Source organism: Micropterus salmoides, unplaced genomic scaffold (assembly GCF_014851395.1).
Source record: "Micropterus salmoides isolate LMB-PRFRI ecotype aquatic unplaced genomic scaffold, ASM1485139v1 Ms_hic_scaffold_18, whole genome shotgun sequence".
Taxonomy (NCBI): Eukaryota; Metazoa; Chordata; class Actinopteri; order Centrarchiformes; family Centrarchidae; genus Micropterus; species Micropterus salmoides.
The window spans coordinates 21,865,085-21,879,260 of record NW_024040928.1 but is presented as its reverse complement, the minus strand read 5'-3'; the positions used below and the strand labels follow the sequence as shown (position 1 = coordinate 21,879,260).

General features: G+C 42.9%; 1 protein-coding gene and 2 long non-coding RNA genes across 3 annotated transcripts in view; 1 reads left to right on the top strand and 2 right to left on the bottom strand.

Annotated features, from left to right (window-relative positions):
• LOC119908952 (scavenger receptor class A member 3-like) overlaps window positions 1–14,176 on the top strand; it is a 36,092-nt gene that overhangs the window by 18,950 nt on the left and 2,966 nt on the right. Inside the window, exons 7-10 of the mRNA XM_038726922.1 lie at window positions 18–262; window positions 3,697–3,916; window positions 13,010–13,098; window positions 13,199–13,391. Coding sequence (XP_038582850.1) covers window positions 18–262; window positions 3,697–3,916; window positions 13,010–13,098; window positions 13,199–13,391 — 747 coding nt within the window. The remainder of the gene's footprint in view (window positions 1–17; window positions 263–3,696; window positions 3,917–13,009; window positions 13,099–13,198; window positions 13,392–14,176) is intronic.
• LOC119908954 lies at window positions 4,502–5,424 on the bottom strand. The gene is made up of 2 exons (XR_005445358.1): window positions 4,961–5,424; window positions 4,502–4,628 (listed from the first exon to the last, which is right to left on the bottom strand). It is a non-coding gene; the product is annotated as an uncharacterized LOC119908954 (long non-coding RNA).
• LOC119908953 lies at window positions 11,649–12,240 on the bottom strand. Its single transcript, XR_005445357.1, has 2 exons — window positions 12,108–12,240; window positions 11,649–11,775 (listed from the first exon to the last, which is right to left on the bottom strand). It is a non-coding gene; the product is annotated as an uncharacterized LOC119908953 (long non-coding RNA).

The following is a 14,176-nucleotide window of genomic DNA, read 5'->3' as shown; positions in this document are numbered from 1 at the left end:
TCTCTGACCCCTTCCAGGTCCTGGACCAGGCCTCCCAGACCCAGTCCGCCCTAAAGGCCACCAGCAACCGGTTGACACGTGATATGCAAAACCACCTCATGTCGATCAAACTTCTCAACCAGTCGCTGGAAAGATACCTGGATCGGGTGGAGGGCTGGAAGGACGTGATTGAGGAAACTGAGGAGAAAATGAAGACGTTGACGGAGGATCAGTATGACATCAAAGCTACAGCACAGCAAGTTAACATGACAGTGGCACTCAGGTGATTGAAAAGATGCAGGGAACAGACAGATGGCCCAAAACTGTTTGACTTGTATTTTATATATTTAGATACACATAATGACTGTGTGTGACGCATGAATTCTGCTTTATTGTGACAGCAAGCTTTGCAGGTACATTTGCAGTTTTGGAAAAGTACAATAAACTACAAATGTGGACACTCACATGAATAGATATGTATAGAATTTCCAAAACCTTTATCACAACATTTTTTAAAAATATTTTAGATTTAATCTCAATCCTGAGATCAGAAAAACATTTTGGTTATAATCATATTTAGTCAAATTCATGCTTTTAATTTTTAGTAAATGTTTAATCACAAATCACACCTGTTCTAAAGACAGTCAGTGATTTAATTTGGTCATTTTTAGGCCTTAGTGGTAGCATAGTTCTAGATTGTGTTATAGTCCCAGTTTTTACAGTATCTTTTACAAACATTTGAAACAAAAATAACCAGAAGATGTTGCAAACAGACACACAATTACATTTATTTGTCCTGGAGCCATTCAAAATTGACAAGACCTCTTATCAAGCTTCTCAAAGTGCCATTTTAGTCTTAAGTGCTAAAAATTCATGAAATTGACTCCTACTTTCAAACTTAAGTATAAAAGTAAGTTAGTCAAATTTCTTAAAGCTTAGAATCACTCTTACTCTCCCAGTTATTTAAGACAGCTTGAGGGGTCTCTCAAGTGGTTAGGAGCTGCCAGTAGGGGCTTGTGATGGCATTGTTGAGACAGAGACATGCGCAAATCTTTCAGGAGAAGGATAATATTTCTGAATTATGACACGCCATTAATTATACACCATAGTTTGGACAGAGCAGGGATCATCCATGTCAGAGATGACACTTTGTTTATTTGCCACAGGACAAATGTAGTAATGCAATGCGGATGATTTGAGGACATCGCAACCTTCTATAAGCAGAATTGTCATGGAAGCAATTATGGCACTTAAAGCTTCACTCATTGTCACTCGTTTCATTGACTTCCCAACAACACCCCTCGTAGCCAGCTTCACAGGCACAATTATTGGCACTCATACAAGGATAAACTTTTTTTAATCTTTCATTTCATGTGTATTTCATGTGTATATCATATCACATATGTTCTTGAAAATTCGTTATTATCAAATGTGTGTTGAATATAAATTTCTCTCAAGAATTTCACCATTCTATGTGAATTTATCTGATGATTTTCAGTGCCTACATCCAAAATCCCGTTTGCGGCACAGCAATGTGTCGTGAATCAGCACTAAGACTGACACTTGAAGATTTAGTCCTACACTTCACTTAAATTAGGACTGAGATGCTTAATACGAATTTTTTTACTCTTAAGTCAATTCTTGGCAGTGTTCTTATGAGTAATTCTGAGAAGCTTGATAAATACGGGCACTGATCATCAAATGTGTGTAGCAGCAATGATGACATACATCAGAGGTCACTAATAGGCGGACCGCGGTCCGGATCCTCTCCAGACCACCGACCTACAGCTGATTTATTATTGAGACTTACTACCTCGTGACGGAGCGTTTCTATTTTAACCCGCGCAGCTTTTCTAGCATTTACTGTACTGGTTTAGCGGCCCAGGAAACTCACAGACCAATCGCATGTGCTCTAATCATCTCATGTGACGCTGCTCAGCCAATCAAATCTGTGCATTCGAGTCGAGTCCGCGATAGTGATGGCAAGTTCGAGTCTTTTGACAGACTCGTTCATTCAAATCTCGTTCATTAAAATGAACTAATCTTTTTTTGAGTCATTTCGTTCATTTCGTTCATTTGAACCACGCTAGTTATTGCGGCGCTGCAGCCCTCTAGTGGGCGATTAAAAAACAGCGCCGGAAAGGCTGCCTGGCTTGCTTTATTTGACAAAGAATAATGAACAAATTCACCTCTTGATTACTGTATATCATCATTATATAAACCCCCCTGGGCCCACAACCAAATTCAAACCATGTAAAAACCACAGAAATATGTTGTCAATATGTAATCACCACTACTCTGGCTAAATCCTTCTATTTTCTTTCCCGAGTAGTATACAACCAGACCAGCCACATGAGGCTTATGTATATAATCATTATCACTGAAGTGCTCAATCATACAGCAGCCCAACGTCCCTATCCATGAGTAAAATATTAATATCAGATTTGCAGTAAATATATTGAAGTAATAATTTTACACTATATGAATAAACACACTCTTATTAAAATTCAACCAATTTAAAAATAATCTGGATCAAGCCACCAAGTTCTTAAAGAACTCCTGCACAGAGAGAGGAACAGAGAAATAAACACATATAAACGCAGCAGTTTGGCAGGTCTGGATGCAGAATGGGCCACATCAGGTCCGGATTCTGCAGACAGAGAAACACACATGAGCACATCGCTCTCAAACAAAGCAGGTTGTTCACCAGTCACGAGATGTGAAACAACAGCACGGCTCTGTTGGTAAATAAAAAGGAAAAGTTACGTTGCCTTCTCTGGCGGACCTGGATCAGCTGTTTACAGAGCTAACGCCAACGTTGCTACATGTTTTTAATGTTTTAATGACCGGGTCTGTTTGTTTTGGAGAGGAGACGACCTCGGAGGTAATTCGGCTCCAGGTAGAAATCTGTCAGGGCTCTGAAGTGGACCCAGAACAACTCTCATCAGCTTTAACACTAGCAGGACTAAAGTTACACAGTTATGATTTAATGAAGTCAGTTTGCTCTTGTCAACGTCTTGTCTTCATCATGGAAAAAATGGTTGTCGAAGTTGAATAAATTTCATTACATTTTTTGTTAATAAAATTAACATCGCTCCAGTTTTCATATGATTTCATCCTCGCAATGCTAGATTACAATCAAGCCTTGTTGTAGATGTAGATGTGGGGATGAACTTTTAGTGGACTGGCCTTGTGGGAACTTAATCAGCGGCTGGAAGTAGGCATGAAGCCAGACACATAGCCACAACTGCAATTTTTTCGACAATCCTCATAAGCAATTTATTATTCATGAAGGCAACTTACAGTAAGAATAACTGGGATTTCCCATTTGAAAAGAGCACAGTTGTGACTTGGTTGCAGCACGCATAATGCTGATTTAAACCTGTTGTATATGACCGATGGTGTTTATCATTTACCTTTTTTTGAATTGTTTTGAAATACTACCATAAATTTCAATGGGGTGGAAATATGTTTTGCAATGTGTAAATAATTTATAAACAAGGAAGACTTATTTTATTTTGTTTAAATGCATGTGGGTTAATTATTTAGATAGATAGTTGAAGTAGTGGTTTAATAAAATATCTACTGATCATACAGTTTTTGGCTTCTTCCAGATTGTTTGTATAAATGAACAGCAAAAACAAAACAATGTGACCACAGCCTGATGTTTTATCTACTTCACCTCACACGTCTTCTGTGTTTTTCTCTGCTCTCAAGTACAATGTGGATAGATGCCCTGCAGAGAAAAGCAGATGAGGAGACTCTGGTCCTCCAGAAGTTGACCACCGACTGGCAGAACTACAGCCGAGTTCTGAGCGCAATCAAATCCAACACGAGCAGCACCACGCAAAACATGCGCTCACTCCAAAACAACGTTGTAGCAGATCACCAGAGAATCGCCATGTCCACCGAGGTGTACTACGACCTCACCCAGCAGGTATTTGTGTGTTTGCAACACAGAACACCTGCCAGATGTACAAAAAATGTTTTTAGGAAAAAGAAGAGTTGTGATTGTTTGATTGATACAGCATCTATGAAGAGCACAAGGGTTTTTGTGGATAGGAATTTGCAAGAACATACTGTGAATAAGGAATAGTACTGTTCAATATGCATAATTTAAGGGTTAGGGGAAAAAAGTCCATCTACAGCTTAAACATTTGTCTTTCAAAAACCCTTTGGCTGAATCCTGTTATTGTGTGGGAGTGCTCTTGTACTTGCACACCAATTTGGAGACCAATTTGAACCTGGAACGTGCTGACATTTTGGCCACTTCTTACCTAATAAAAAGTCTGTTTGATGGTTTGGTTTTAGAAATACAGCTAAAATGTTTTAAAGTTGTGGTAAGGTTTGGGAATAGTGATGTGATGGTTAAGCACTATGTAATGCATTACCATATATTCTTAAGTAGTGGCTTTTAAATACCTCAGTGGCAGTGTCAAGTTCTGTGTGTTTTTAATTGATTACAGCTCAGCCCAAACTTGAAAACTGCTTTTCTCTCTGAAGAACGCAAAGGACAACTCAATCTTTTCACTTCTTGATTCTTTATTTTCTTTGAGATGGTTTGATAGACCAGTGATGGAATAATATGGTATAGTTTCTTGAATGTGACTTGATAGATCAGTGTGGGGCAGTAGGTATAGGTTGATAACCTTTCAAATGCACAAACCAAAACATGAATTAGTTACAGATAAGTCATGAATCAGTCACACATAAATCACAATACCACTTTCTCACAGAAGTAATAAATAAATGCTATTGAATCTTCAAACCAAACTAAACACGATCCTTAAGTCTAACCTAGGATTTTAACAAGAAAATACCAATCCCGTAATTAAACTCATGCACATGTTACTTCTGTAAAGTTCAACATTCACATAACAAATCCCCATTACTTATTTTAAATTGCAAATTACAATCCAAGCAGAACCTGAACATTTAAAACTCAATATATTCAAACACAGTCAATCATAAATTGTCCTACCAGTTGCGTCTTTGAGTGATCAGGAGCTGTAATCATAGTGTCCTTTTCCAGGAATAAATGAGAGAACCAACCGAACTCTCTACAAACATTTCAATGCCATGCTCTCTCTGTGGGTGCGCAGGCAAATATAGTCCCAAAGCTACTTCCCCAAAAGTTGGTTCCACCAACTTTTGTTGCATGATTGCCCCCTGTAGTTGCATGATTGCCCCCTGCAGTTTGGGAGTGCCCTGAGAGCCCTGGGTGAATCAAGGCTTGGATTGCTCAGTACAACTAAAGCAAAGTAACCATAAATTGACACAACACCTCCCACTTGACCTCCTGGTTCTTCAACCCAAGGAGGTCACACCAGAACTGTGACGTGTCGGATTTAGTTACTCCATTTTTGGTCCTGTTGCTACTGCTGCTCTTCAACTGGAAGTAGGACAACTATCCGTCTGACATCCCTGTGAAGAACTGTTGCAGGTATCTTGGTTGAGTGTTTTTTCATCTTTTTAGTCAGTTTCACAGTTGCGACTGGGTAGCTGGGGAAGGATCGGAGATATACATCCCTCACAATTCCCTTCCTGTCAGTGTTGACGTCAATGACCCTGGCAAGCCTGAACTGACCTCTCAAGGCATTCTGGTCAGCCAACCAGACGACATCTCCAACTGCCACATTCCTGTGAACGGTGTGCCACTTGGTCCGGACAAACAGATTTGGTCCGGCTAACTGGCTCCATTTCCTCCAGAATCGGTCAACTTCTGTTTGAATGATTCTCAATCTTCTGTAAGGATAGCCTTTGAAATCAAAGGTCCCCTGGATCTCCCCTGGGTCCAGTTCTTCCGAGCAGAAGCGAATTTGGGCTGATGTATTCCACACAGTCCTCCCGGCTCTGAGTCCTGGCATCAATAGGTTGTTCATTTGCAAGGTTGGAAGCCATATAAAGGAAAGTTTGAAATTCACCCCATGTGAAGACTCCATCACCCCCCAGATTGTGCAAAGCTCGTTTTATCATCCGGACAGCAGCCTCAACAGCTCCGTTTCTGTGAGGTGAGTCTGGTGGATGGATCTTCCAGCTCCATTCTGTGCCATGCTTGGAGACTTCATCTTCAAGCTTTGATTTCTCCAGTCGGTCCAGAAACATGTAGAGCTCTTTGAGGGCAGGTCTGGCTCCGACAAAGTTCTTCCCAGGATCCGACCACAATTTCCTCGGATGTCCTCTCAGTGCCGTAAATCTTTGGTAGGCTAGAAGAAAGCCTTCAGCTGACTGGTCACTGACAAGGTCTGTATGCATGGCTCTGGACGCCATACAACAGAAGACGATTCCCCACACTTTGAGTCTCACTTTCTTTCTCACCTCATCCTTCACTTCATAAGGTCCAAATAGGTCCACTGTCGTGTACTCAAATGGATTGGCTGGAGTTATTCGCTCCGATGGAAGGTCACTCATGATCTGTTGGCATCTTCGGGCCTTAAGTCTCCTGCATGTCACACAGTTATCAACAATCTTCTGGACTAGTTTCCGGCCTCTTACTACCCATGCTTTCCTTCTCATCCGGAGGAGTGTGCCTGCAATTTCTTCATGATTTGCCTTATGGGCTTCTTGAGCTAGAAGAGTGGATACCCATGATGTACAAGGCAGGACTGGTACTGCAGTTTTTTCTTCATTAAAGATTTGGAATCTTCCTCCACAGAGCAAAAGTCCAGTGCTTTCCTCCCTGACCACAGCAAGCCTGCTGAGTGTGGTGTCAGGTAAGGCTACCTCCATTTGAGCCGCAAGGAAGAGATCCCTGAGCGCATCCTCACATTCGATGATAGTGAGTGTAGTTCCCTTGACTCTGGACTTAATCTCAAGAGCTGAAGGAATTTCCTTCCTCTTTGGTTTGCTTGTAGTTGAGGTCTTGACCAGCATTTCCTTCCATCTTGTGGCAGCTCTCCACACCCAGCCAATGATTCTTATCAGCTTGGTTAAACTACTGAACCTACTTATGTCCAGGATTTTCCTCACTGAAGAACCAGAAGGTGGTCTCCTGACTTGGATTTGGTCCCCTCCTTTCCCACTAGGGATGCTTTGCAGATCGTCCTTCTTTTCATTAGAGATTGGGAACCTTGGCATTGTAGTGGTAGGTAGAGCATGTTGTTTTTTTTCCCTCTGTGCTCGGGTCAGTGCTGCTGTAAAACATTTCCTTTGGAGCTTGTTTATACCTTCTTTAGCTTCTGCAGCAACATCTCTGGCTGACTTTGTCGGCCACTCCCCAACAGGTCGTTTCAAAAACTCTGGGCCATTTTGCCACACAGAGTCCTCTTTCAGGTCTTCTGGGGTTGCTCCTCTTGTTGTGAGGTCAGCAACGTTTTGCTCACCTGGAATCCATCTCCAGTCTTCAACTGATGTGGACTTCTGGATCTCTCCCACTCTGTTTGCAAAAAAGGTCTGGTACCCGTAACTGTCCCTTTGGATTGCACCTAGCACAGTTTGACTGTCCAGCAGATGGAACCAACGTTCAACTTGTATCCGACTGTGCCTTTCAATGTATTTTCTGAGTCTCGCAGCAAACACAGCACCACAGACCTCAGCCTTCACTGCTTCTCCCTTTTGGTCAAGCGGTGTGAGCTTGGCTTTGGACTCAACAAGCCGGACCAGGATGCCTTGCTCGGTCTCCCACCTGAAGTATGCAACAGCTCCATAGCTCTGGTCGCTACCATCTGAGAATGTTATTCCCCAGGGTTCTCCAATCCTTCTGACTGGTGTGAGACTTCTATGGAAGGTAATTTGGTTGAGGCGTGTGTATTCCTCAAACAGGTGGATGGCTTCTTCTCTAAGTCTTTCAGACAGAGGTGCGTCCCATGTGTCTCGTGTTAGAGTTTTGCCTCCAGCTTCTTGAAATGCTTTTCTGACCAGAATGGCTCCTTTCTGTTTGGCAGGTGTTGCAAGACCTATTGGGTCATACAAACTAGCTACTTGGCTAAGCAGTTGTCTTCTAGTCAATGGGTTTGGAGTTTTTCCTCTCACCTCTTCTTCGACGAGATTTTGGCTCATCCTCATCTTCTTTTTTCTCTTTGAGAAGTTTATCAATGTCATGAGGTACATTTGTCTGGTTCGACCAGGTAACCAACTCCAAGGGCTTTGTTGTCTCCTTCTCTCATTTGGTTGGGGAGAATGAAGACTTCATCTGACGATGCTGGACGTTCTGATGTAGACGTCTGCCTCCCACTTTGACCTGATCGGACCCACGGCTTAAGGAAGAATCCACCTGCCTTCAGTATTTCTTCGACTTTTTTGGTGGTTCTGTCTAGCTTTCCCAGGTCATTATGTGATGTCAGAATGTCATCTACATAGGAATCCTCCTCAAGGACTCTCCGTTCCTCCTCCAGATGAGTGAACATGGGCAGCCTTGCTGTCTCTCTCATGGCCAGTTGTGCGATGCACCCTGCTGGTCGATCGCCAATGTTGACCCTGGTGATACCATATTCCTCAATTTCTTCATCTCCACTGTTTCTCCAGAGAAATCTATGGAGGTGCATCTCCAGATCTTCAAGCCACACAGAATTGTACATCTTTTTGATGTCGCCGAGGGCAGCATGGACTCCTTTCCTGAACCTTAGTAGCACTGCTCGAATGGGATTAAGTACATCAGGCCCTTTCAGGAGAAGGTCATTCATGCTGATCCCTCTAAACTTCTGGCTGCTGTTCCATACCAGTCGGACAGGTGTTGTTACAGAGTGTGGGTTTGGTGCCACCAAGTGACTGACGTACCATACTGGTCCTTTCCAGTCAGCAATGGTCTCTCTACTGAGTTTCTTTGCTGCTCTCCTTTCCACCATCTCATGGACTTGAGTTGTGTATGCTGTACGCCACTCTGGTTCTTTCTGAGCTGTTTTTCCGTCCTCAGAAACGTGGCTTCCACTGTGCTTCTGTTGTTGGGCAGGGAACTTGGATTTTCAATCCAGGGGTATTTTGTGTCCCAGTGAGGCTCCTGACTATGCGCATCTGACTTCACATAGCTGAGGCCTCGCCTGATCACCTCAAGCTCTCTCTCTTCACTCAAGTCATGTCTTTGCCTCCTGGCTGACAGTTACCACACCGGCATCCTCCACACATGGGTTCGCAGGCTGCACCAATGCGGTCCCACTTCCACCAATCCAAGAACTCCCTCCCAATAACAGTGGTTTTGGTTTCAGCTCTAGATTCTTGCATCTCAGCAATTTCTTGATACTTCACTGCTGTGATTCTCATTGATCGTGCAAAGTGAGTTTCAGAATTGTGTAGGGCCATACCCAATACTTCACAGAGATCTGGATGTGCTCCGCCAACAGTCTTTCCTAAAGGGCTTTCCCACAGGACAAGATCTCCTACCACCTTTATTCTCTGTGGAGCAAGTCTTCCTTCACGGTGGCTTATGAGAAGTTCAACATTTTCTGGTCTGTGAAGATCTTCCAGGTTGGTTTCGGGGAAGAACTTCTTGAGTTGCTGTGCTTTGATCACTCTGTGAACTTTGGCAATTTCATCCAACCCATAACAGATCAGCTCATGAGCTCTTTCCGTGTCTCTAGGTGTCTTGACTCTTACCTTAAGTAAATATCTTTTGGTTCTTACTTTCATGGCCATACCTCCAACTCCATGGACGACAAGCGTGATCTTTTCACTTTGAAGTTTCAATCTCTTGGCAGCTATATGAGTGATGTAATTGGTATCTGATGCTAAGTCAATGAGAGTTCCAATTTTCTGTCCTGCGTTGGTGGTTACTTCAAGAAGCATAAGAATTACTGGTAACTCACATGTGCTTGAGTCCATCACTCCAGGAAGACTTCTCCCTGTGCAGTGTGATTTTGCAGCCATATTGGTGAAGGCTCTCCTGACTTTTTCCGCCATGTCCGGGGTAAGCTCAGACATCAATATCTCTTGTTCCTCTGTGAATGTTTGCCTTCTGGTGCTGGGTCTCCCCACTTTCACAGATTCTTTCCTCTTGAATCCTCCTTTCAGACAAAGAAAGAAATGATGATCTGAAGAGCTCCCTCTTCTGCAGTCTCTGTTCCTGCATAGGTAAATGTCCGTACATTCATCATCCTCTTTATGACATCTCAGACATCTTCTGCATGCTCCAAGCCTTTCGATAGCTTTCAGCTTCTCACCAGGTTCCAGTTCTTTAAACTGCTTACAAAAGAAGATTTTCTCACGATGCTTCTCCTCTCCACAGACAACACATCCTCCTTTCCTCATAGACTTTGTGGAGGCATACCTCTTCTCCAGGTACGTAGCTCTCTTTTCAGGTCTTTCACTTACACCCAATTGGTCTAGTTTCTCTAGAATGTCCTCTTGTGTCTTTAAGAATGTTAGAAGCATGTCGAAGTGTTTGTCAGGTGTGACTCCATTTCTTGGATTGACCATGAACGCCAGCCAGTCCCTCTTTATATTATCTGGGAGCTTGCTCTCTATGGATCTGATCACAAGGGGATTCTTTATGGCTCCCGTGCTTTCGAGCTCCGTAAGGTCATTCAGGGCCTTTTCCACAGCCTGAATTAGGTCAATTACCTTCCTTGGCTGGTGTGACTTTAAAGGAGGGATCCTCTCTAGGTCCTCAATTATCTCCAAAGCAATCGTTGACTTGTTTCCATACCTGTTTTGAAGTACTCTCAATATGTCTTCAGCACTGTTGTATGTTGACAAGCCCAGGTCTCTACATATCCTTTCATCTACACTGTCAAGGAGTTGGAACTTCTTCACTTCCACTGATCCACTCGGTTCTCCCTGCTTTTGCAGACTTTCCCAGTCTCTCTTCCATCTATGGAAATTTCTCCTAATCCCAGTGAATTTAGGTAGGCTGGTTGGCTTTATTCTCACCACTGGTTGTGGAACTGCTGTTTGTTGAGGCTGTTGGTCTGAACCTCTTCTTTTCTCTTCTGCAATTTTTTGTGCGGTGAGGAATTCTGCTCTTCTGGCCTCAAGGTTGCTCCCGAATATTCTCAGGTCTTTTAACCTGCCTTTCAGGTCTGCTGTCTGATCATGTGGGATCCATTTTTCCCAGTCTTTCAGGCTTACAGTTGCATCATGGATTAGCTTCCTCGCTCTCTCCAGCTGCAGTTCATAGCCGTCTCTATTGATAGCAGTGATGGGGCTTGCTTGGGCTCTGTCACAGGCTTTTTCCGCTTCTTGGATTGCAAAGTCTACCTCCTCTTTACCATATCTTGACCAGAGGTTGGCTTGGACTGCCTCACGGATGTCCCCCAGTCTCATGTCACACTCTTCCATTGTCTTTTCAAGTTCAGCCTGCTGGTGCTTGTTGAGCTTGACTTCTTCATCCTCCTCAGTTCCTACTTCAGCCAGTAGACCAGCTCCGTAGTCATCATTTGCATCGCTGACATGTCTTGCCAAGGAACTAAGTTTGCTGAACTCCTCTTGAAGTTCACCTTTAATCATCTCATTTGCAGCTTTGCTCAGGTAGTTTGCTTGCTTGGTGAAAGCAGATTTAGCTAAGGTCCGCTCTTGTTTCAGTTGCTTGACTGTCTTCCCAAGAGTTTCCTTTGCCATGGTGAAAAAGTTTCCAGTCAATTCTTCCTTTGCGTTGACAGCTTGACTTCAGGCCTTTTATCCTTATTCTCACTGCCACCCGTGGTTATCAACTGTCAAGTTCTGTGTGTTTTTAATTGATTACAGCTCAGCCCAAACTTGAAAACTGCTTTTCTCTCTGAAGAACGCAAAGGACAACTCAATCTTTTCACTTCTTGATTCTTTATTTTCTTTGAGATGGTTTGATAGACCAGTGATGGAATAATATGGTATAGTTTCTTGAATGTGACTTGATAGATCAGTGTGGGGCAGTAGGTATAGGTTGATAACCTTTCAAATGCACAAACCAAAACATGAATTAGTTACAGATAAGTCATGAATCAGTCACACATAAATCACAATACCACTTTCTCACAGAAGTAATAAATAAATGCTATTGAATCTTCAAACCAAACTAAACACGATCCTTAAGTCTAACCTAGGATTTTAACAAGAAAATACCAATCCCGTAATTAAACTCATGCACATGTTACTTCTGTAAAGTTCAACATTCACATAACAAATCCCCATTACTTATTTTAAATTGCAAATTACAATCCAAGCAGAACCTGAACATTTAAAACTCAATATATTCAAACACAGTCAATCATAAATTGTCCTACCAGTTGCGTCTTTGAGTGATCAGGAGCTGTAATCATAGTGTCCTTTTCCAGGAATAAATGAGAGAACCAACCGAACTCTCTACAAACATTTCAATGCCATGCTCTCTCTGTGGGTGCGCAGGCAAATATAGTCCCAAAGCTACTTCCCCAAAAGTTGGTTCCACCAACTTTTGTTGCATGATTGCCCCCTGTAGTTGCATGATTGCCCCCTGCAGTTTGGGAGTGCCCTGAGAGCCCTGGGTGAATCAAGGCTTGGATTGCTCAGTACAACTAAAGCAAAGTAACCATAAATTGACACAACAGGCAGAGAGAACCAGGACTTTTATTTGGAAAAGGCAAACATTGGACATAGGCCTTTCCCCCTGCCGCCAAGTTAATGCAGACTCAAAACTTCTGCCATGTTTACCTGTTGTCTTGATAAATTGAGTGTAATGTAAATAATAGTCAGTCCTACAACAGTCATGTCATTCTCACCTAAGAGAAATGTTGTCGTTTCCTTTTACAGTTTTCCTGATCAATGTTAAGCTAACGTGAAAGCAACTCACTTTTTCACATTAACAGTCTTCAAGCCTGCCTGTGATTGGCAAGCATTAAATGTGAAATCCCTACTGGAGGTGTTTAGTTTAAATGACAGCAACTTAACTTCGATCGTGAAAAACAGAAAAGTGGAAAAACTTCAATGAATAGATTGATGAAACTATTTCTATATCAGCAACGTGGTATGACATGACTCTGTTGTATTAATTGAAGTAGTACTGTGGAGAGCTGTTGTAGGCTACAGGTAATTTCACTCCTCTCAGTGATTGTTAATAACCAGCCATTATATGAAAATGTACGGTTTGTCAGCAAGGGTCTTGACAAGTAAAGAAATACAACATATAGTATGTTTGTATTTTCTCCAGGTGATGAACCTACAGATGCAGCTTGACAATGTGACGTCTTTCATGGACGAACACGAGGAGAACATGCATGACCTTCACTACCATTCCAGGTAACAAACACACACACACACATGCAACACACACAACATGCAGCCAAGAGTATTACCATTCCAGAAATGTAAAAACTCACAATGTATCTGTCCTCTTTAGGTATTATGAGAACCGGACAGGTGAGCGTTTCTCTGCATTGGATGGTCGTCTGAAGTCCATCTCGATGGAGATTGAAACGATCTCGTCCAGCATCAACGCCACCGTTAGCCACGTTCAGAGCATGTACAAGTACATCAACATCGAGAGCTCCTCCTGTCAGAGTCGCATGGGCAGACACACAGAAGATCTACAGGTAGTAACCACAGAAGAGTTTTTTCTTATTGCTTTGTTGTGACAAAAATATGCAGGTTAGAGCTTAACGCGTGCATAGTAAGATATATATATATAAAAAAACATCCCCCTCATCCTCAAGCTCGGGTCCTCTGCCAGAGGCCTGGGAGTTTGAGGGTTCTGCACAGTATCTTCTGGACAGAGACCTCTGATGTTTTACCTGGAATCTGCTGTAGCCACTCTCCCAGTTTGGGGGTCACAGCCCCCAGTGCTCCCATTACGACTGGCACCACTGTTGCTCTTACTTTCCACATCTTTTCTAGCTCCTCTTTCAGCCCTTGGTAGTTCTCAAGCTTCTCGTGTTGCTTCTTCTTGATGTTGCTGTCGCTTGGGATTTCCACATCTATCACTGCAGCCTTCTTCTGCTGTTTGTCGATCAACATGATGTCTGGTTGGTTAGCTATTACCAGTTTGTCAGTCTGGATCAAGTCCCACAGGATCTTAGCTCGGTCATTCTCAACTACCTTAGGTGTCCTCCATTCTGACCTTGGGACTTCCAGCCCATACTCATGGCAGATGTTCCTGTACACTATGACAGCTACCTGGTTATGGCGTTCCATGTATGCACTTCCTGCCTGCATCTTACACCCTGCTGTTATGTGCTGTACTGTCTCAGGGGCATCCTTGCACAGGCCCCAGACCCCAGCCTCTATTGATCTTGTACTGAGTGCCTGTTCTTGTGCATGATTAGTGCTTCTGTGCTGTCCTTTGTGCCGCACAATGGCTTGTCCCTCCATGAAGGTTCTT